Here is a 23,646-nt window from a genome sequence, read left to right as displayed (position 1 = left end):
TAGATGAGAAATGGAAGTTCACTAAAAGTTTTCATGTTAATAAGAGTTCAGCCTACGAGCCTCCTATTTTTATCCCTTATATGCTTATAACAGAAATGTCAATGTGTTAAGTGCCAACTAGGTCATTCTCTATGTAAATCATACAAAGAATAAAGAGCGAAACTTATAAAAAGAAGGGCATTCTACCAGTTGGCATCCATGCCCCTACAGATTGCATCTCTATTGTTCTTGTGGCCAAACTTTGTAATAATTCCAACAACAGCTAAAAGCCTTTTCTTGGGAGGAGTCCCCTTATTTTCTAACAAGTTCTTTGAGGCAAAATCTTCCTGCTGTGCTGTCGCTAGCTCCATCTCAAGGGTTGCTAACTTCTTGTGTTGTTCCCTATAAAATAAAAGAACCATCACCATGACCTTTAGATTATATTTTGTCTATTATAACAAAATCCTGAAAAAAAGAACCCCACATAAAGGAAGGATAGGTATAAGTTATTTACCTGCATGCTATAATTTTCAGTGTGTCATTGGCTGATTGCACGCAAAAACCATTAAAATGGAAAAACCCATTATCTAGTCAATTACTCTGAATGATTAATTTCAAAAAAAGAAAATAAGCTGGTATCATCTCAAATAGTTTCAATAAAAGAAAAAAAAAAAGACAAAAACAGAAAGAAAGAAAGAAAAAGGCATGAGCTCATGCAAATCACTAATTTATTTGGCATTGTAATGTAATGCTATAGAACGTATAATTAATTTAAACCATGATGGAATGATTCTGGTTCCATACAATGTTAAGACCCCCTTTGTATCATTATAATTCTATAATTTAATCTCAATAACAAAATAGTCCCAAAAAATGCATTAACATATTGTGGGGAAGAAAATTTGAAGCTACAATTGAATAACAAATGGTAATACATAAAATTAAAGATAAAAAACATACCTGACCAGTTCTCCTGTCCAGCTCTTTAATCAAATAAGCCCCATTCTCATAATCTAGCCATAACCTACCGAAAACAGATTTCCATAAAAACAATTTTTTTTTGAAAAAAAAATAGACCAATTATAATCAAAATCAAAGCATCACAAAACAAAAACCTAAATCAACGAAGTTAACCACACCATAAAGCACTATTACAGTTAAGAAACGAAAATCAATTCACAACATGAAATAGTGCCAGAACTCACCGGCAGGCGACGTAAATCGATGCCATGGTGTTGACATGGCTAGCATGAGAACCGAAACTTGAGATCTGAAAGTCGAACCAGATAGCCGGTGATTCGGTCCGCGACTATGCATTTCTTCACTGTGAAGCGAAGAAGACAACAATCTTTAAACTCGCATCAATGGCTGGCCAACCGAGTTGAATTTCGGGTTGTTGTTTCTCTTTGACCAGATTTTGGCTCCGAATTTGAAATACACAAGAGTATTTCAGAGAAGAAAAGAGAGAATCGGAGTCTAGGCCTCGTTAGTGATGAGGACGTCAGTGATGGTAGCAATGCAGTTGGAGAAACGATTCTTTTCGACGCCCCAGAAAAACGAGCGTTTGAAATGTGATGAGGACGTCGTTAATAATTCTTTTCATTACTTCTCAAACCTTGTATAAAGAGGAATCAAGAGTTTTAAAATATATAAATTTTCAAATAAGTTTTTTTACTGTTTCATGATTGGTCATTTAACATTAAAGGGAGAATAAAATGTAATCACATGTTGAAATTATGTTACTGGACTAGCATAATCACCTAAATTCACCTATTAATGTCAAATGTTTTTTATGGTTGTGCATGGGTATTGTTTTGGGCCATAATCAATTTAATGTATTGTGAAGAGGCCCATGGCTTCACTTTGACCCATTGAGATACATTATGGGCCTTTAGTCCATCAGGATTAAGGTGTATATACCTTAAAACCATACTATTGAGGGGGGATATACAATTAAAACGTGGAAAGTTAAAAAGGGGAATTAAAGCGTCCCTCATACAATTTTATTTCTTTATTTATTTAAAAAATAAACAAATATTTGAATTGTAAAACCTTTTCTTCTTTGTGAAGCCCCTTTTAGCTATGGAGTCGTCTTGTCCACCCCCCCCCCCCCCCCCCCCCCCCGGACCCCCTTGAAGGAAGGCATTAAGGAAATTTGATAATAAGATAATCAATTTTATTTCTTTGTTTATTTAAAAAAATAAACAAATATTTGAATTGTAAAACCTTTTCTTCTTTGTGAAGCCCCTTTTAGCTATGGAGTCGTCTTGTCCACCCCACCCCCCCCCCCCCCCCCCCGTTGAAGGAAGGCAATTTTTTTTTTAATATTTAATTGCTTAATTCAAAGATTTTAAGTGAAATTATGGAATTAAATTTTAATTTTTTTTTAATATTTAATTGCTTTTTTGATTTTAACGACTTGTTTTTTTCATTAAGGAAATTTGATAATAAGAGAATATTTATTTTTAATTATTCTTGAACTTTAATTGAAAGATTTGATTTTATTTATAAGACTAAATTTTGTAACATTCCAAATTTTTTCACATGTCACCTATTCAATATATGTCATATGTCAAATATACGTGTGATCCATCACTTGTTGAGCACAAATTTTATTGAATTAGGAAGCCAGAATTTTAAATATCAATTTAGTGATAATTTAATTATAAGACCAAATTTTGTAACATTCCAAATTTTGTCATGTGTCACATTTTTAATATATGTCATGTGTCAAATGTATGTGTGATCCATCACTCGTTGAGCACAAATTTTGTTGAATTGGGAAGTAACAATTTTAAAGATCAATTTAGTGATAATTTAATTTACAAAAAATTTTGATGTCTACACTATTTTTATTTCTCTTTATTTTCTCTTCTACTTTTCTTCTTTATTTTCTTCTCTTACCAAAAAAATACTAATTCGCTCAACCAAAGATGATCAATTTATTCAACGAAAATGATCAAACCATTCTAAATGGATCAAGTTTTTTTTTTTTTTTTTTTTTTTAACAATTTCAATTTTCGAAATATAAAATGGAATCAATGCATTTTGATCAACAATTTATTAACTAGTAATAAATCAATTAAACTAGAATTTATATACAAATTAGACAAAGTCTCAAACTAGGTTGAAATGAAAAATAAATAAGGTTCAAGTTGTTTACTTTAATATTTAAATTTCTCGGTAACTTAATCATCCTCTTAATTTCAACATTGGGCTATAATGTAGAACGGACATCTTGGTTTTGTTATTAAACCAGATCTAGTTCCACCAAGCCAAACTAATTAGTCCATTTTTACAGTTTTATTAGTTCAATTCTTCATACATAAAAGCATATAAGAATGATTTGATTTGATTTTATACTTACAATTGAACTAATCAAACCATGGACACCTTGGATAATTGTCCACACTTTCACTCCTAAACTTTAATAATGGAAAATTTGTCTTCTTTAATTATAGAAAGCCCGGCAAGTGCTCGGTTAGAATAGAATTGAAACATTAGAAAATCCATGAGTGTGATTGTATTCAAACAATATAAAAGTTGGGTCTTTGTTTTTTCTTCTTTTCAATTGAGGGCCGTCATGTTTTAGACCTTTCTTTCTTGTCAATTTTAGGATTGAAGAGAGAGATAGAGAGAGATTTTTTCTTTTCGATTGAGAGCATGTTTTGGACGTTTCTTTTTTGTCCATTTTAGGATTGAAGAGAAAGAGAGATAGATAGATAGAGAGAAAGAGAGAGAAAGGGCCTACCCCCACATAAAAATGCAAAACTTGACGCATGACCTACTTTTGGGTCCAGCTCCTTGCAGTTGTCTCATACTTGCTTCAGTCGTCTTGTACATGTGAGCAATCTCTAGCACCAGGGGATCATCAGGGTTCGAGTCCATCAACAGAGAACAAATCGAAAGCAACACCTGAATTGCAAACAACCACCATTTTAGACACTACAAAATGAAAACAAGCAATTCAAACTGTTTAACTGGACCAAAAGGGTGTTCTTTTTCTGGGTATATGAAAAATCTTAAAGCTAATTATTTGGTTGATTGAACATCTATTGGAAGGTGAAATTGTAATAAAGTGATCTCTCAAGTTTCCAGATTGATTATGCAATGATAGTTTCAGTGATGGCTTGTTCTGAATTTCAAAGTTAGAAAATAGGGGGTGATCAACTAGAACCTTGATAATAGTTAGGGCGGGGCTCCACCGCTCCTTCTATATGCTGAGACAAATGCTCCAATAGTAAATAATCTTTAGACATAAAACAACTACCCCTAGGTAGAATTAACACTTGAACTTTCACATATTTATACTACAATTGCTTCATCTTCATACTTTTAAATTTGAACTAAACTATAAGGGACAAAAGATAAAGTGATAAAAAAAATAAAAAATAATAAAAAGAGGAAAGGAAGCTTAAAACAAAATAAAGATTGACACAACAAAATTAATAATATTTTCTTCTACTCCTGTGCCAAATTAGTTCACTTACCTTCAAGCTAAATAAGTTTTAATAGGTTTTTATTTTTTTTTTCCCTATGAATTTTAGTAATTCTTTTTTTTTTTATTTTTTTTTTATTTTTTTTTTGAGAGTTTGGAAATATATAAATTTTCAATAACTTTTTTTCTATTCTGTAATTGATAGGGGTGGCAACGGGTGGGTTTGAGACGGGTCACCCCCATCTCAACCCATCTTGTTTATTTATATCTATTCCCATCTCGCTTGACGCTTGCCCTGTTTAAAATTTTTCAACATTTTTCAAATTTTTATTTTAAAATTTAATAAAAATAAATATGGTTTATAAATTAAAAAAATATTATTTATAATTTATTTTTATGAAAAGTAATATTTTATTTATGTTTAAAAGGTTGAAAAATAAAAAAGAATCAATTAAAATAATTTTTATTTAAAATTATATATAATTGCACCAAGAAGATAAAGTCATATCCTGATCTCTCCCCAACCCATCCTAGGTTTTTAAAAAATTCTCAAATTCATCCTGAACCGTTTATCTTTATCTCAAACCCTCCCTATTACGAGTGAGATAGGTACCATGGAAAAAGTCCTTATTGTCATTCCTAATAATTTATCACTTTTAACTTAAAGAAAAGAAAGGAGGATAAGCATCACTAGAAACTTTTTCTTTTATTTCCATAATAGTTTTTATTAAAAAATAAATTTCAAGACTTCTGACTCTTCTCCTAACATAACAAAACTTTAAAAGTAAAACAGAGAAACACATAACCTAAATCTACAGTCTAGACCAAGAAACATGTAATTTTTAGATTCAATTATTTCCTTATGGGAAATGGATTGGTTACTCTAAACAAGTCAAATCATTGCTATGTATATGTTATCATTATTCTAAGTACTTCAATTTTGGCTTAGAAAAAAATGCTTCATAGAGATTAGTTGTAATAATGTTATGTTTAATAAAGTCTTTAATTTATGTCATACAAGTGAATATAAGATATTTTGAAATTTTCAATATTTTTTGACCAAATATAGTATTTGTTGTAAAGAAAATGTTAATAGAATAACCAGAAAACTATCAACTTTGGGGTAAGTGAAGAATTATTATTTTTTATTGAGATAACTTTATTTTAGACATTGAAGTTATTTCATCGAGAGATAGTTTTATGTTTAGTACTTTGTAAGTTTCTATAAATTTAAAAATTAGTTTTTTAATTACCTTACCTCCCAAATTATTTTTACAATTACTATTTTTTATAAATTCATTTTTAAAATATTAGAAAAATATCAAAAGTCTAATTTTTATTTTTTAAAATTTTTACGGTACTTAGCTTTTGATTAAGCAATGGTGTGGAAAGACTTGACTTTAAAAATACCCTAACCTATGCGCATAAGGTGCTTGTTAGACTAAAAAAAACAAGAAGTAATATTTCAATAATTTTCATTACATTAATTAATTTGATTATTGAAAATTTGGTGAATAATAAACACGTGTGAAATAATATTCAATGGATCTATTCCTTGGGGATTTTGAAAAAATATATAATATTTTTTAAGATATGACAATTCAAAAATAATTTCTTACTTTGTAGGAAATTGTGAAAAGTAAAATATGAAATTTCTTCAAAAGACAATTTCAATTTAATTATCAAACTTTTAAGTTATTCATTAAAGAAATAACTTCAAATTTTGGAATTTATATTGATATTATTTCTTTAAAACATTACTTCCATGTAATATAATTATACAGAAATTATAACGAGATAACTTTCTATTAATACTTCATAAATTGTTATATTTGAAAACAGTTTTAATGGCCATAAATTCAAGAAAATATCATAAATCATTTTTATATTATCTACATATGTAAATTCGAAGGAAACGGGGAAAAATAATTTATTTTTTTCAATAGAATGCAGCATGAAATTTAATACAAGTAGAAAAGGAGTCATGTTTTCTTCCCTAGCATTTGTATTTCATCTGGTTATGGCATTGTAGGTAGGGGGTTCATTTAATTGGTTGAATAGAAAGATGTATAAATAAGCTTTTATTTTTAATTTTTTTTTACACGCTTACTGATTGTTTAATTTTTTTTTTACTTTGTCTTAAAGCAACTTGCTTTAAAACTTAATATATTTTTATGATTGTTTGTTTTTTAGGTTATTACATTTTAAAAATAATTTTATTTTAAGAGGAAAAGTGAAATTTTTTGACAAAAGAAAATTACATTTTTTTCAACCATTAAATTTATTATAATATTCAAACCTAATTCCTCCTACAAAATAAACCAAATTTATTTTTAAAATTTTTAGATATTTCTTATTTTTTAAAATAAAAAATTATACTACTTAAACTTTGTGTAATTAGAATAATAAATTGATCTACCATGAATTAGTAAATTTGTCATAAAAAAAAAAATCTGAGTATGACTTAAATTTGTTTTTATTTATTTTCTCTATTATTTATCAAGATAATTTAGAATAAAAATATTCTCATGAATTGCTATGAAAAGCCAAAATGAACAAACCGAACTAAGTAGGTTGGATTGGATATGTTTGAAGTTGGTTTGGTAGGTTCATATATTTGAACTCACACTCCTAATTTACACTCACTAATTATTCCCTAGAATAAAAATATTTTTATGAATATTTTTTAGATCAATTTTTAATTTCAGAATTTTGAATTTAGGAAAAAGTATCGAAATCTATATATATAGTTTTCACATTCATTAAAACCTTCAACCCTTCTTTCTCCAAAGATAGGTTATACAAAAATAAGTTTTAAATTAGAAAATTTTTAATATTTTCTTAACAACCAAACATAACTAGAAATCTATTTGTTATCTAATTACCTACTAGTTATATAATTAATCATTATAAAATTTTTATTATGGCGATAAATTATGATAGTTTGGAATATTTAAAAATATATTAAATTAATGTTTTTATATTATTAATTTTAAAACTAAAATAATAAAAATATAGTAATTATATATATATATATATATATTTAATATGTAAAAATAAATAAGCTTAATACTTCAAATATTAGTAAAAACACACAATTTAAACACTTAATAACATTCAATTTTATTTAGATTTAATTCAAATTTGAGTGTATTCATATTTTAAACAAAAAAATAACACCCGTTATATATGCATTTTTCTAGCCCTTTATATCTATAATAAAATAAAATTTCATGATATATATATTTTTTGGCCATAATACTTAATATGGAGTAGGAAGTTTCATTTTGCTTCCTTCAAGTAATTATACTTCGTACACAATCCATGTTAGAATTAGTTAATGATCCACATGAGAAAATTCTTGCAAGACTCAAAATATTTTTTTTAGATAAAATACATGCATCATTCCTTCAATTAATTATTCTCATGGTTTTAAAAATTGGACCAAATTAGCAAGGTTCAATTGCCAACCAGTCATGGTTTCGGTTTAGTCCGGTCAATTAGGTAGGAAAGTAGTTAGACCGGAATTGGATCGACGGTTCGACCAACGAGCTGGACGAACCGAACAGTTCCCTCCAAACCATCTGATTCAACCATTTTTTTTTCTCCCTAGCAACCCCTTCCATGTGGTTGCCCTAGCTGCTACTTCCCATTATCATTGGCACCGAGCTGTTGTCGTCGACCATTGGTCGATTAGATGTCACTTCCCCACCGACATAACCCCCCACTCCCCGCCCTCCCCCAATCCTTCATTCTTCCCCATTTTGGCCACTTTTTATTTTTTTTTCTAGATTTTTATTTTTATTTTTTACCTCATCTCATTATTATTTATTTTCTTTTATATTTATTATTTTTTTACCTTATGATTTTTAAAACTTATGATTTTAATTTAAATTAATCAAAACATTACAATTTTAAATAAATTTTTGATTTTAAATAAATTTTTGATTTTAAAATACGTTTTTGATTTAAAAATAAATTTTAAATTTTAAATTTAAAAATTAAATTATGATTTTAATTTAAATTTCTAATTTGAAGTGAATTTTCTTATTTTCAAATAAAATTTTAATTTTTAAATAATATATAAATTTTTATTTTTATTTTTATAATTATTTTTAAATTTTAATAATTTATAAATTGTATATTTATGACATCACCGATTTGGCTGTTGGTCCGACCAGTAAATCGCGAATCGGTAACTTTTCTAGTTCAATAACCAGTCCGATTTTGAAAATATTGATTATTCTTACTACATGATCCATAATATACCATGTAAATGGTCCACATGAGAAAATTTTGGCAAAAGTAAAAAAATATTGTTTTTTTTTAATACATACATCATACCCTAAAACATTATTTAAATTTCTATTTTATTTTCACCATATATAATGCTTAAAATAGGAAGTTTCATGTACCTTCCTTCAATTAATTATTCTTCCTACATGATCCACATTAGACTTAGTAAATGGTCCACATGAGAAAATTTTGGCAAAAGTAAATTTTTTTTTTTTTCATACATGCATCATACATTAAAATATTATTTAAATTTCTATTTTATTTTCACCATATATAATACTTAACATGGAGTAGGAAGTTTCATTTACCTTCCTTCAATTAATTATTCTTCCTACACGATCCATATTAGACTTAGTTAACGGTCCACATGAGAAAATTTTGGCAAGAGTCAAAATATGTTTTTTTTAATACATGCATACATCATATATTAAAACCTTATTTAAAATTTTATTTTATTTTCACCATATATAATGCTCAACATGGAGTAGGAAGTTTCCTGTACTTTCCTTCAACATGATCCATATTAGACTTAGTAAATGGTCCATATGAGAAAATTTTTGCAATAGTCAAAAAATGTTTTTTTTTTTTAATACCTACATCATACATTAAAACATTATTTAAATTTCTATTTTATTTTCACCATATATAATACTTAACATGGAGTAGAAAGTTTCATGTAGTTTCCTTCAATTAATTATTCTTCCTACATGATCCATATTAGACTTAGTAAACAGTCCACATGAGAAAATTTTGGTAGGAGTCTCAAAATATTTTTTTAGATAAATTATATACATCATACATTAAAATATTACTTAAATTTCCATTTTATTTTCAACATATATAATACTTAACATGGAGTAGGAAGTTCCATATAGTTTCCTTCAATTAATTATACTTCCTACACTATCCATGTTAAACTTAGTAAATGGTTCATGTGAGAAAACTCTAGCAAGAGTCTAAAAATGTTTTTTTAGATAAAATACATACATCATACATTAAAATATTATTTAAATTTCTTATCTTGGTGATTGTTTTCCTTTAGACAATGACTTAAAGGATTTTTATGACATCTTGACTCTTGACTAAAATAAAGGCATTACTCCTTAGTCTACTCCATGTAAAAGCAAATAAATAAATAAATAAATAAAGCTTTTTTCATTTAAATAAAAAAATAAAAAAGAATAAAAAGAAGATCCTTTCTTTTTCTTTGGACTACATTTTCATATTTCAAAAACTTGGTAATTAATATTTTGAGCTTAATTTACTCATGGACAAGAGAAATGTGTGATCCAATTGTGATTGAACCTTGATCCAATCCTTTAAAAAAATTCATAAATTTGAAACACTAGTATTGGCCTAACATATTTTCTAAATCAATCTATCAGATCAATAAAATAGAGAAAAAAAAAATACTTTTTTGTTTAGATTATCGTGCATCATATATTTTTCAAAATTAAAATGTATTAACATTGAGGGGGATTGAAACTGAATCCAATGTAAAGAGAATTAGTGTGTGAAACGCTCATTGATTAATATAATTTAAGAATTAGCATGATAGAAAAAATGAAATGATTTCTGAAAAAAAAAGTTCACATTTTTGAAAGAGAAAAAAACAGTGAAAGCATCAATTTTTTGGATCACTTTCAAGTTTTAAGGTGATTATATTTTAAAAAATCTGTGATGATGGTGGCTCATTCAAGAAATATTTTTTAAAAATAATACTCTACTTACATAGCATAGAGCTTTAGACACTTGAATCATATAATATGCCATTACTTTGTGGGTATTTTTGGGCATAAATTATGCTTTTATTGCCGTCTAGATTCTTTAATAATACATGTTTCAATAGCCATAAGATGTTATGAAGAAAGAGAAGGATAAAATTATGGTCCGAAGTGACATGTAAAATTAATTGCAGATATGATGGAGTACATGGGCCATATATGGCTGAAAGGTCTTTGTTGCATTTATTTATAGATGGCATGAAGACTTGAAATAGTTAAACAAATTAGACCAAGACTCTAATCTTATTTATTTATATGGTATCAATTCAGAATTGTGCAACTTTGCATTCATCAATGGCAAGTAGCAAAACCACCGTTCCACTCCTTATTCTTTTGCTTTCTCTGTTTTTGAAGTTTCTCATGGTTGAAGCTCTTACAATCAATTCTAATGACATTGATCTCAACAAAGCTTGCATTGAGGAAGAGCGGAAAGCGCTTCTTGAATTCAAACATGGCCTGTATGATCCTTCAGGTAGGCTTTCTTCCTGGATTGGTGCTAATTGCTGCAAGTGGACAGGTGTTGATTGCAACAATCGGACAGGGAATGTTGTCAAGGTTGACCTCAGAGATCGTGGCTTCTTTCTTTTGGGTGGTGAGATAAGTGGTTCCTTACTTGACTTGAAACATTTAACTTACCTGGACCTAAGTCTTAATGATTTTCAAGGAATTCCAATTCCAAATTTCTTGGGCTCATTTGAAAGGTTGAGATACCTTAATCTCTCTAATGCAGCATTTGGTGGAATGATTCCTCCTCATCTTGGAAATTTATCACAGTTACGTTATCTTGATCTTTTTGGAGGAGGAGATTATCCAATGAGGGTTTCTAATTTAAATTGGCTTTCTGGTCTTTCTTCTTTAAAATACCTTGATCTGGGGTATGTGGACCTTAGTAAAACAACCACAAATTGGATGCAAGCTGTAAACATGCTTCCATTTTTGTTAGAATTACATTTGTCCGTTTGTGAACTCAGTCACTTCCCTCAGTACTCCAATCCATTTGTTAATTTGACTTCGGTTTTGGTCATTGATCTCTCATACAACAATTTCAACACTACTTTGCCTGGCTGGTTGTTTAACGTCAGTACCCTTACGGATCTTTATTTAAATGGTGGTGCAATTAAAGGTCCGATTCCCCATGTTAACTTGCGACGCCTTTGCAACTTGGTGACCTTAGATCTCTCATACAATAGTATTGGAGGTGAAGGAATTGAATTCCTGAGTCGATTATCAGCATGCACTAATAATTCCTTGGAAGAGTTAAACTTGGGCGGTAATCAAGTCAGTGGTCAGTTGCCAGATTCATTAGGGCTCTTTAAGAATTTAAAATCCCTGGACTTGAGCTATAATAGTTTTGTTGGTCCTTTCCCCAATTCAATTCAATACCTTACCAACTTAGAGAGTCTTTATCTGAGTAAAAACTCCATCTTAGGTCCAATTCCAACATGGATTGGAAACTTGCTGCGGATGAAGAGACTTGGCTTGTCATTCAATCTAATGAATGGGACGATTCCAGAAAGTATTGGAGAACTTAGAGAGCTAACTGAGTTGTCTCTTGATTGGAATTCTTGGGAAGGGGTAATATCTGAAATTCATTTCAGTAATCTTACAAAACTGGAGTATTTCTCTTTACACTTATCACCCAAAAATTAGTCTCTCCGTTTTCACGTGAGACCTGAATGGATTCCTCCCTTCAGCCTCTTGTATATCGATATTTCCAACTGCTATGTATCTCCCAAGTTCCCCAACTGGCTTAGAACTCAAAAAAGACTTAACACAATAGCTCTTAAAAATGTGGGGATTTCAGATACAATACCAGAATGGCTTTGGAAACTAGATTTTGCATGGTTAGATCTTTCTAAAAACCAATTGTATGGAAAGCTTCCCAACTCATTATCCTTTAGCCCAGGAGCAGTCGTGGTGGATTTAAGCTTCAACCGCTTGGTGGGCCGATTCCCACTTTGGTTTAATGTGATAGAGCTCTTTCTGGGAAACAATTTATTTTCTGGTCCAATTCCCTTGAACATCGGGGAATTATCGAGTTTGGAAATCCTTGATATTTCTGGTAACTTGTTAAATGGCAGCATCCCTTCATCAATTAGTAAACTAAAGGATTTGAAGGAAATTGATCTCTCAAACAATCATTTATCTGGAAAGATTCCAAAGAATTGGAATGCTTTGCACCATCTCAACACCATAGATCTATCCAAGAACAAACTGTCAGGTGGGATTCCAAGTTCGATGTGTTCAATATCTTTATTTAACTTGATATTGGGCGACAACAATCTTTCAAGGAAACTCTCTCAAAGCTTACAAAACTGCACAAGGCTGTACTCCCTTGATCTTGGAAATAACAGGTTTTCGGGCAAGATACCCAAATGGATTGGAGAAAAAATGTCATCATTGAAGCAACTTCGTTTACGAGGCACCATGTTGATAGGAGATATTCCTGAACAACTGTGTGGGCTTTCTTATCTCCACATTTTGGATCTTGCGCTTAACAATTTATCAGGATCCATCCCACAATGCTTAGGCAATTTGACTGCTTTACGTTCTGCGACCTTATTACACATAGAATCTGATGACAACTTCGGGAGGCATGGCCCTTATTCAGGGCGCATGGAGCTAGTTGTGAAAGGACAATATATGGAATTTGATAGCATACTGCCAATTGTGAATTTGATTGATCTTTCTAGCAATAACATTTGGGGAGAGATCCCAGAAGAGATCACAAATCTCTCGACCCTGGGTACCTTGAATTTGTCTCAAAACCAATTGATTGGAAAGATACCTGAGAAGATCGGAGCCATGCAAGGGCTAGAAACTCTTGACCTCTCATGCAACCGCCTTTCAGGCCCAATTCCTCCGAGCATGTCTTCTATAACCTTATTGAACCATTTGAACCTATCGCATAACCTCCTATCAGGACCAATTCCAACAACCAACTAGTTCTCGACATTCAATGATCCGTCCATTTATGAGGCGAACCTGGGACTTTATGGGCCTCCATTGTCAACCAACTGCTCCACTCTAAATGATCAAGATCACAAAGATGAGGAGGAAGATGAAGATGAATGGGACCTGTCATGGTTCTTCATAAGCATGGGATTGGGCTTTCCGGTGGGATTTTGGGTTGTATGTGGCAGTTTGGCTCTAAAGCAGTCTTGGAGGCAGGCTTATTTCCGGTTCATTGATGAAACCAAAGATAGGCTATATGTCTTCACTGAAGTGAATGTGGCTCGTCTGAAAAGGAAGATCGATGGAAACAGATGGAGTTCATGGCTGAAAAGGTGACATATCTTACATCACTTCCAATTCCTTTTCCTTTATTTTCTTCCTTGTTTATTTATTTATTTCATTGTATTTTTTGTTATGATTATCATCACAATGAATTTAGCTATTTTGCAGAGGGTGATGTGGTTTCAAAATAACAAACATCATGCAAAAAGAAGGTAAGATGAATTTCATTGCAATGTAATGTAAGGCCATCCCTGTTTACGTACATATTTGTTAACTATTAATCTTTTTATGCTTATATTTTATTATATGATTTCTTAACTTCTTGAATTGAAAATAATGATTTAAATTTACAAAAAAAAAATTTCAATTAAATGTTCAAATCATGTTATAGAGGCATATTTTTAGACCCTTCAACTATGCATATGAATATAAGTTGTTTCTCTTCCCTTACTACAATTAAGTTCCTAAATACAATGCATAGGGTAATCAATTTCTTAGGTTGAGTCGTTAGAAAGAGGATTGAGGGAGTTTATAATTGGGTTCAACTTTTTGAAGTTGCAGAATCTGATTTTCATAGGGAAGGTTAAGATGCGTGTAATTTTTTCCAAGGTTGAATCCCAAAAAACTATACAAGCAAGCATCTAAGATTATAAATTGTTGTAGGTTGTTAGTTGACACTCTAAATTTATTGACAAATATGCTCACTTGAGTATGGTTAATACCACAAGTATGACAACTATAGAAATTTAAATAGCCTCTATAACCATGTTTGTTAATATTGTGTTGTTAATTAATTAATTATATATAATTATAATAATAATAATAATTGAAATAATAATATTGAATATGTTTATATTCCTTGATGAAAATCTAAATGTTGCTTAAATTAGAGCTAATTATGTGTTTTTACTTGTTTCAGAATACAATGATGAATTCTCAGTGGTAATAAAGATTTCTTTTGGTACTAGTGTTTGAGAACTCTATCTTTGAAATGTTGGCAAACAATTATTTTTCTTTAGGTAGGTTTGTTATTTGTAAATTATCATTTAAGTGAGAAAAGTTGTAATATTAAGTTGGATACTCGGCCTACTTTTGATATTTTAGAATCATCTATGCCTTAAAATTGTCCTTCCAACTTTTATATTTATGTTAATTTGATAGTTGATTATCACTAAGTACCATTCAGAAATTTTGTCCATTATTGATTTAAATATATTTTTGGTATAAGCTTTAAGTGATTGAGCTAATTGTACACTATTGAAAAATATGGCAAACCTAATTACTAACATTAGTATTCGTCACCTCTAGTTGTAAAATATTAGCCAAATAATGTGTCTTCTCTTCATTTTGTTTAGCCAAATATGGCCTAACAACATTGGTATAATATAAAAACAACACTCTAAAATAAACTTACTGTAAATATAAGGAATGTTTTATTGTAAATATAACATTGGTAATATTTTCTATTACATATATAAAACTTTTGTTGAAGCAACAGAATTTTAATTTCCAATATTGCATAATCCAAATATATATATATATTGCATAATCAAATATTAATAATCCCCAATACAAACCTCAGCTACCAAAGATAAAGGAAACTTAAAAAATAAAAAATAAAAAATAAAAAAAATAAAGAAATTTCCTCCAATACTAAGTTCTAACTAAAATTCAATCTTCAGAGACTGATCTGCTGCCTTTGAACTTGCCAAATACCAATGATAAATTGCATTAAACTCAAACAAAGTTTGGCTTCTTTCTTGGGTTTCAATTTCCAAGTCCTTATCCTTTTACCATCTTTTCTTAACAAAGTTCCTTGTTTCTATCAAAAAGAGAGAAGATCAAAGTTGAGACAAATTTAGCCTCAAAGCATAAAAGAGTGAAAAATTATGCCTAATTAATCAAAAGCCATGTTTCCATTTCACATGGTTAGAACTCCACAACAATCAACCAAAAGCAAAAAATTCCACTACCTTGTCCTTTCCAAGGGCAGCATGGTGTCGTAAGCCATTGCATGAGCCATCCTTGAAAAAGATAGAACAATACAATCTTAGATTAAGTTTTGGATAGACAAATGAACTGAATCTAAGCATTTAATATGAAAACAAAAGTAAATTTAGCAAAATGTTTGTTATCCTCTCAAGCGTACTGTAGTAGGATAGTGTAAACATAAGACAGAGTTGTGAAAGAAGTGGTAGATCCATTATTTCTATTCCTAATGATGGGGCAACAAATGGGGTACTCTAAAGGGGTATGTTCGATCATGTGACTATCATTTTCCATGTATAAATGCAGAAGAGCTATATAGTTACCTAGAGAAGTTTATACAGAATACATAGGGCAACAAATGATTTGCCTATGCATAGAACAGAATTCCAATAAAAACTAGTTTTGAGATTTCTTTTTTATTGTGGGGTTGGGTGGAGTAGGGAGGAGGTGGGATTAATTTGATTTCACTCGGTAAATATTTCTCAGTTTGAATGTGACCATGCTAAGAATGAAATACCTGGTAGACAAGCATGTGTGAAATAGTAGCCTTTGAAGGGTAGCTTCTTAATGCTTCTGAGAGATTAATACATGAGCATTGGAAAGGATCCTAGGCAAACAAGCACCAACGTCTTCCTTCTAGAGGTCTGTCTGCAGAATCAAAGATATCTTCCAAATGATTCTCAGTAAATGCTACACAACCCTCATACGATAACTTGTCTACTCCACCAGCATATAAATTTGCTAAATGTATCTTCAACCAATGTAAGCCCGACTTCCCAAGAAGGTGTTCCTCTGCCAACTCCAGGATAGCTCTTTAATCAAATAAACCCTATCCTCAGAATCCATCCATAGCCTAACAATAACAAATTTCCATAAAAACTTTTTTTTATAAAAAAAAAACATAGACTAATTATAATCAAAATCAAAGCATCACAAAACAAAAACCTAAATTAACGAAATTAACCACACCATATGTAATGACCGGGTATTTTATGCCACATTAGCATTTCTATTTTTAAAAGTCTTATTTTGAGTGCTGGTTGAAAAGTCAAAAAGAAAAGTGTCTGAAGAACACATGTTAGTTTTGAATTGGTGAAATTCGGTTTATTGTGTTGGTCAATTAGGCGAGTTGAAAATTTTATGTCATATCAGCCTTAGGGTAGAAATTTCTTAGGATTTTAATAATTGAGAATTTCCAGAAAAGAAAAACGAAAACGAAAATGAAAAGTTAATTAATTAAAATTAATTAGAATTAATAAAAAAATATTAATTAATTAAATTAAATTCCTTATTAATAAAATTGAGAAAATATTAATTTGTGTGTTATAAAAAAAATGAAATGAAATTGGAAATGGAAAATAAACAAATGAAAATAAAGAAAAGAAAATAAATAAACAAAATGATTAATTGGAGCCTTTGAATTTGGGCCGTGGGCAGTGACTATAAGTGGGCTTTAAAAAAAAAGCAAAAACAAAAATGAAAAGGAATTAATTTGGGCTTGGATGAAATAGGATTTTAAAAGAAAAATGGGAATTAGTTATTGGGTTTTTGAACTTTGGGCTGGGCTTGAGTGGACTAGTGGTAAGTGGATTAAAACAAGGAAATGAAATGGGCTTTGGAAAAAGAAAGGAAAATAGTGGCAGAACGGGTGAGAAAAGGAGGCAACGACACTATGGAGAAATTGCATCTCGCCGGAACTTTGACCAGCCTTTTGGGTGGCCAAACGACCTCCGTTTCGGCTCAAATTTTAAGGAGGTGCTCTACTCGACGAGAGGAACAATCATATGATGGCCAATCATGTTTTTAATAGTTGAATTCTTAGATATGTGGTAGGGGAACCTAACCCTAAAACTTAAATTTAATGTGTTTTCCTTTGAAAAAAAATTGTAAATCTTATCATTATGAGTTGAGTAGGAAATATGGGTGTTGTATGAATTTTTCTGGATTATTTGGAATTTGTTTGGAATTTTTGTAATTGCGGGAAATTGCTTTTGGTTGATAATTAATTGTTTTGAATTGTTAAAAATTATTAGAAGGGTTGAAAAATTCTGAAATTAGGGTTTAATTTCAAAAATAGTGATTTGTGAATTTTTGGGCATTGGTTAGAATATTTTCAGAATTTTTATGGTGGAAAGTTAGTTAATTTCGAATATTAGAAATTATTAGAATAGTTGAAAAATTCCGTAAGTGTGGTATAATTTCAAGTTTATTGATATGCAAATTTTTGAATATTTATTTGGGATATTTTTGAAAATTTTAATGTGGAAAATTATTTTATTGGATTATTGGGGAATGTTGAAATTGTTGAAATTATTGAGGAACTTTGGAATTGTGGCATTCATTTGCATCATGGTTATGTGAAAAAAATTATGAAAATTGTGAAAAGTGTATGAAATGGAAAAAAATGAAATAGTGATGAAAAGTGAAAGCACGTGTAAGGCGAATTAAGAAGGAAGAGAGATCCCTAGAGTGAAAGACCCAAAAGTTACCCCGGAAAGACTCCGAATGGGAAGTGTATTTGGGTGCAGACACGTATCCTTCGGTGAAAGCCCGAAAACAATAATGCATTGTATGACTGTGTGTCACATGTTCATGTGCATTTATTTAATTGTTGAATGTTGTGAAATTGTGTATAATATTAGATATTAAACTATGTGGTTTGATTGATATTGTTGAATTGTTCATGTTGTGTTGAAGTGTCCTTTCCGTATTCTTTGGAACTTAGTAATCCCCTTAACCCCTCGGGTGTTAGGCATCCTACTGAGCAATGTGGAAATGCTCACCCCTTCTTTTTTGACATTTTTTTAAATGCAGATATCACTCCTGAGGATCCATAGGTGGGGCAGGGAGGACTTCAGGATGCTCCTGGAGCGGTCTAGTGGAGTGTGGCATTTTCTTTTATTGTGTTTTTTTTTTATTTTGGGATTGTTTTAGTAATTATGACTTATGGATTTGTTATGAAGCCTTATTTTGATTAAGTTGTTTAATTGTGAACTTTTATTTTTGGACTATAATGAATATTTATTAAACCTTGTTGTTTTGAGTAGTTTTGGGATATTGTAATTTATGAGAATTCTAGTGGGATGTATGTGTAAAAAAAAAAAAAAATTCAGACTATTTTGGTTGACTGCCAGCGTCGAATAGGAGGAACCCTTAGGGTCAAACCTTTGACTTGGGGTCACGGGCCAAATTTTGGGTCACCCGGAATTTGGGTCGTGACAGTGTGGTATCAGAGCCAAGGTTGCAATAATACCTTAGGGTCAATGTTTATGGGTGTTGTGTGTATTGTAATGTTATGTAATGTTATGATTTTCTGTATGTGTTAGTTAATGAGTTTATTATTAAATAAATTAGTTAATTGTTGATTCTTGATGTTTGAAAAGCCTTGTGAGGGTTCTTGTTGATGATAATAAGAAACATGATGATGTTAATTATGTTGAATTATGTATTGTGATTGTAAGAAAGTGAAAGTTTTGATAGTTGTTGAAGTTGTTAAATGGGTACATGTGAATTTATTTTGCTCACCTTGGTAATGTGGTTGAATTAGGGATTGTTAAATTTGAAATGGCGGGAAGAACCAGAAAAGGAGGATCTAAGAGAAATGAGGAGTTGGAGTCGGTAAGAGAATAACTAAGAGAAGAACTACTCCGAGAAGTAAGAAGGGAGTTGAGAGAGACTGTTCAGTCGATGAGATGTCAGGACTCTAGGAGATCAGGAGGTACCCAGGGCCATGAGGATTCAGACCACTCACATAGGAGGAACCGCACTGAGAGGCTAGTAATGAGCCAAATGGAAGTGATGAAGAGATTCATGGTGATGCAACCTCCATCTTTTAATGGAGAGCCTAGTGTAGAAGCAATTGAGCATTGGTTGAGGAGGATGAGAAGAATTCTGGTGGGGTTAGACATACCTGAGGAAAGGAGGGTAAGTCTGGCAGCATACATGCTTATGGATAAAGTTGATTTTTGGTGGGAATCCATGAAAAGAGTGTATGACACTAAGGTTATGACATGGGATGAATTTGAGGGTATCTTTCTAGGCAAGTATTTTGGAGAGGTGGCTAAGCACGCCAAGAGGATGGAGTTTGAGCACCTCATCCAAGGAACCATGTCGGTGCTGGAGTATGAGTCGCGCTTTTCGGAGTTGTCTAGATTCGCTTTGGGGGGGACGGAGAAAAGGCTAGAAGGTTCCAGTAGGGGTTGAGGCTTGCTATTAGGAATAGATTAGTCCCATTGGCAATAAGGGACTATTCTGAGTTGGTTAAGAGGGCTTTGTTGGTGGAGCAAGACATTGATGAAACCAACCAAATTAGAGAGCAAAAGGGGGACAGAAAAGGGAAACAAAGAATGGGGGAAAGTTCCCAGGGGCTGCAGCAGAGGCAGAGGACTAAGCAGTCTGAGAGGCATCTCTCGTTCTATGCAGGAGGTGTGCAGAGTGCTCAGAGGGCGGCTACTAATAGAGTATGTTATGGTTGTGGAGCAAGAGACCACTTATGGAGGGCTTGCCCATTATGGGGCACACAGCAGGCTCAACTTCAGTCTCAGGGAAGTTCTCAGCAGCAGTCAGTAGTGCCTTTCCAGCCCCCTCAGTTTTAGTTGCCTTACTACTAGATGCCACAATTACCCCCAGCAGCGCAGGAAACCATGACAACTACCACGAGTAGTCAGACCAGTTCTTCTCAAGGGTCGAATGCTAGAGATAGGGGAAGATAGACAGCTGGGAGAGTTTTTGCCTTGACCCCAATAGAGCCAGAGGAGGACGCCCTCTTGGTGGAAGGCATGATTTTGGTATATAGTACTTGGGTGCGTGTTTTGTTTGATACTGGTGCAACTCATTCTTTCATTTCTGCATCTTATGCTAATGCATTGAGGTTGAAATCAGAAAGGGTAGAGAATTTGTTACTTATTGAATCCCCTATGGATACGAACTCTAGAGTTGATAGAATATGCAAGGGGTGCGTTATTACCTTGGCGGATAGAGCACTTAATGTGGATTTGAGGATTTTAGATATGACTAGGTATGATGTTATCTTGGGAATGGATTGGTTGATAGTGTATAGAGCGCTTATCGATTGTCATTGCCGCAGGATAATATTTTGTCTGCCAGATGGTTTTGAGGTTTGCTTTGTTGGAGGGAAGTGTGTTAGTTTACCTTTTTCGCAGTCTGATTTATGCTATCAGTATGTGTTGAGGAAATGATCAATAAATTTCATAGCTTGCCTTCGTGGTAAGGAGAAAGCCCGGAAGGGCCTTACAGAAATTCCAATGGTGAGAAAGTTTCAGGATGTATTCCCAGATGAGTTACCAGGTTTACCACCTCATAGAGAATTTGATTTCTCTATTGAAGTATACCCAGGAACTGATCCTATTTCAGTATCCCCTTATAGGATGACCCCTCTTGAGTTGAAGGAATTGAAAACTCAATTGGATGAATTATTATGTAAGAGTTTTATTCATTCGAGTATGTCACCATGGGGAGCCCCAGTGTTGTTTGTGAAAAAAAAGGATGGTACACTAAGGTTGTGTATTGATTATAGGAAGTTGAATAGAGTTACTGTGAAGAACAAGTATCCTCTTCCAAGAATAGATGACTTGTTTGATCAGTTGAAGGGTGCAAAGTATTTTAGTAAGATTGACTTGAGAACTGGGTATCATCAATTAAGAGTTAGGGAAGAAGATGTTCCTAAAACCGCTTTTAGAATGAGATATGGGCATTATGAATTTCTAGTCATGCATTTTGGGTTAACTAATGCCCTCGTTGCTTTCATGGATTTAATGAACAGAGTATTTCGTGCTTACTTAGATCAGTTTGTGATTATCTTTGTGGATGACATTTTGATTTACTCCAGGAGTTTGGAGGAGCATAAACAGCATTTGGTGACCACTCTTAAAACTTTAAGAAGACGTCAGTTGTATGGGAAGTTGGACAAAAGTGAGTTTTGGCTTATTGAAGTGAATTTATTAGGCCATGTGGTTTCTGAGGCAGGAATAACAGTAGACCATTCCAAGGTGGAAGTTGAGCAAGAGTGGCAAAGACCTACTAATGTATTTGAGATTAGAAGTTTCTTGGGGTTGGCTGGATATTATAGGAGGTTTGTGGGAGACTTCTCTAGGATTGCAACACCAATGACTCGATTGACTAGAAAAGGGGTAAAGTTTGAATGGAATGAGGAGTGTGAGAATGCTTTCTAGGAGTTGAAGCGGAAATTGACCACTGCTTCAGTGTTAATTGCTCTATTAGTGGAGAGTTGTTTATGATTTATTGTGATGCTTCTACAGTGGGGCTAGGGTGTGTGCTAATGCAGCAAGGCAAGGTAGTAGTTTATGCCTCAAGACAATTAAAGCAGCATGAGCGGAATTATCCAGCACATGATTTGGAGCTTGCAGCAGTGGTGTTTGCCCTAAAGACTTGGAGACACTATTTGTATGGAGAGAAGTTTGAGGTGTACTCTGATCACAAGAGTTTGAAATACATTTTCACTCAAAAGGTTCTAAACTCTAGGTAGAGAAGATGGATGGAGACATTGGAAGATTATGATTTTGCCCTTCATTACCATCCTGGGAAGGCGAATGTTGTAGCAGATGCCTTGAGTAGGAAGAGTTATGGCCAGTTGTCTAGCTTGGGGTTGAGAGAGTTTGAGATGTACGCAGTTATTGAGGATTTTGAGTTATGTCTTAGTCGGGAAGGACATGGTCCATGCTTGTACAATATATCGGCTAGACCAATGATTATCATAAGAATAGTGGAGGCCCAAGTTCATGATGAGTTTTTAGAAAAGGTTAAAGTCCAGTTGGTAGCAGGTGAGGTAGATGAAAATTGGTCTATGTATGAAGATGGGAGTGTGAGGTTTAAAGGGAGATTGTGTGTGCCAAAAGATGTGGAGTTGAGAATTAATGAACTTCTAGCAGATGCTCATAGGGCGAAGTATACCATCCACCCTGGGAATACCAAGATGTATCAAGACTTAAAGAGACAGTTTTGGTGGCGTGGGATGAAGAGAGATATTGCTCAGTTTGTAGCCAACTGTCAAATTTGTTAGCAAGTGAAGGTTGAACACCAGAGGCTTGCAGGGTTGTTGCAACCTTTACGTATACCTGAGTGGAAGTGGGATCATATCACTATGGACTTTGTGATAGGATTGCCAAGAACTAGAAGCAAGAAAAATGGAGTTTGGGTGATTGTGGACCGTCTTACTAAGTCAGCTCATTTTCTAGCCATGAAAACTACTGATCCCATGAACTCTTTGGCTAAGTTGTATATACAGGAGGTTGTGAGATTGCATGGGATACCTTTATCTATAGTGTCTGACAGGGACCCTAAGTTTACTTCTTAGTTTTGGCAGAGTTTACAAAGGGCTTTGGGCACCCAATTGAAGTTTAGCAACGCCTTTCACCCTCAGATAGATGATCAATCAGAAAGAGTGATCCAGATTTTAGAAGACATGTTAAGGGCTTGTGTTTTGGATTTTGGAGGAAATTGGGCAGATTACTTACCTTTGGCAGAGTTTGCTTATAACAACAGTTACCAATCTAGTATTGGCATGGCACCTTATGAAGCACTCTATGGGAGACCTTGTAGATCACCATTGTGTTGGATAGAGGTGGGTGAGAGACGTTTGTTGGAACCTGAGATTGTTCAAGAGACTACAGAAAAGATACAACTCATCAAGAAAAAGCTTAAGACTGCCCAAGATAGATAGAAAAGCTATGCAGACCAAAGGAGAAGGCCCTTGGAGTTTGAGGAAGGAGATTGGGTGTTTGTAAAAGTGTCCCCTCGAAGAGGCATATTTCGATTTGGGAAAAGGGGGAAGTTAGCCCCTAAATTTATGGGACCATTTCAAATTGAGAAGAGAGTTAGGCCAGTGGCATACAAGTTAATTTTACCTCAACAGTTGTCCCTTGTGCATGATGTTTTCCATGTATC

At 32.5% G+C, this 23,646-nt stretch overlaps 1 protein-coding gene and 1 long non-coding RNA gene across 2 annotated transcripts; one reads left to right on the top strand and one right to left on the bottom strand.

Moving 5' to 3' along the window:
- Nucleotides 1-588, bottom strand: LOC117918169. Its single transcript, XR_004651831.1, has 2 exons — nt 494-588; nt 1-381 (listed from the first exon to the last, which is right to left on the bottom strand). It is a non-coding gene; the product is annotated as an uncharacterized LOC117918169 (long non-coding RNA).
- A 10,203-nt stretch (nt 589-10,791) lies between these two features.
- LOC117921184 (receptor-like protein EIX2) lies at nt 10,792-12,147 on the top strand. The gene has a single exon (XM_034839002.1). It carries the CDS (start codon nt 10,792-10,794, stop codon nt 12,145-12,147), a length of 1,356 nt encoding a protein of 451 aa, XP_034694893.1.
- The last annotated feature ends 11,499 nt before the right edge of the window (nt 12,148-23,646 follow it).

The sequence above is a fragment of the Vitis riparia genome, chromosome 1 (genome assembly GCF_004353265.1).
Source record: "Vitis riparia cultivar Riparia Gloire de Montpellier isolate 1030 chromosome 1, EGFV_Vit.rip_1.0, whole genome shotgun sequence".
Lineage (NCBI taxonomy): Eukaryota > Viridiplantae > Streptophyta > Magnoliopsida > Vitales > Vitaceae > Vitis > Vitis riparia.
This window is presented reverse-complemented; position numbering and strand designations above follow the sequence as displayed.

Excerpts from the sequence above, each read along its gene's own strand:
- LOC117921184 (XM_034839002.1), top strand. The coding sequence starts at position 10,792 with ATGGCAAGTAGCAAAACCACCGTTCCACTCCTTATTCTTTTGCTTTCT.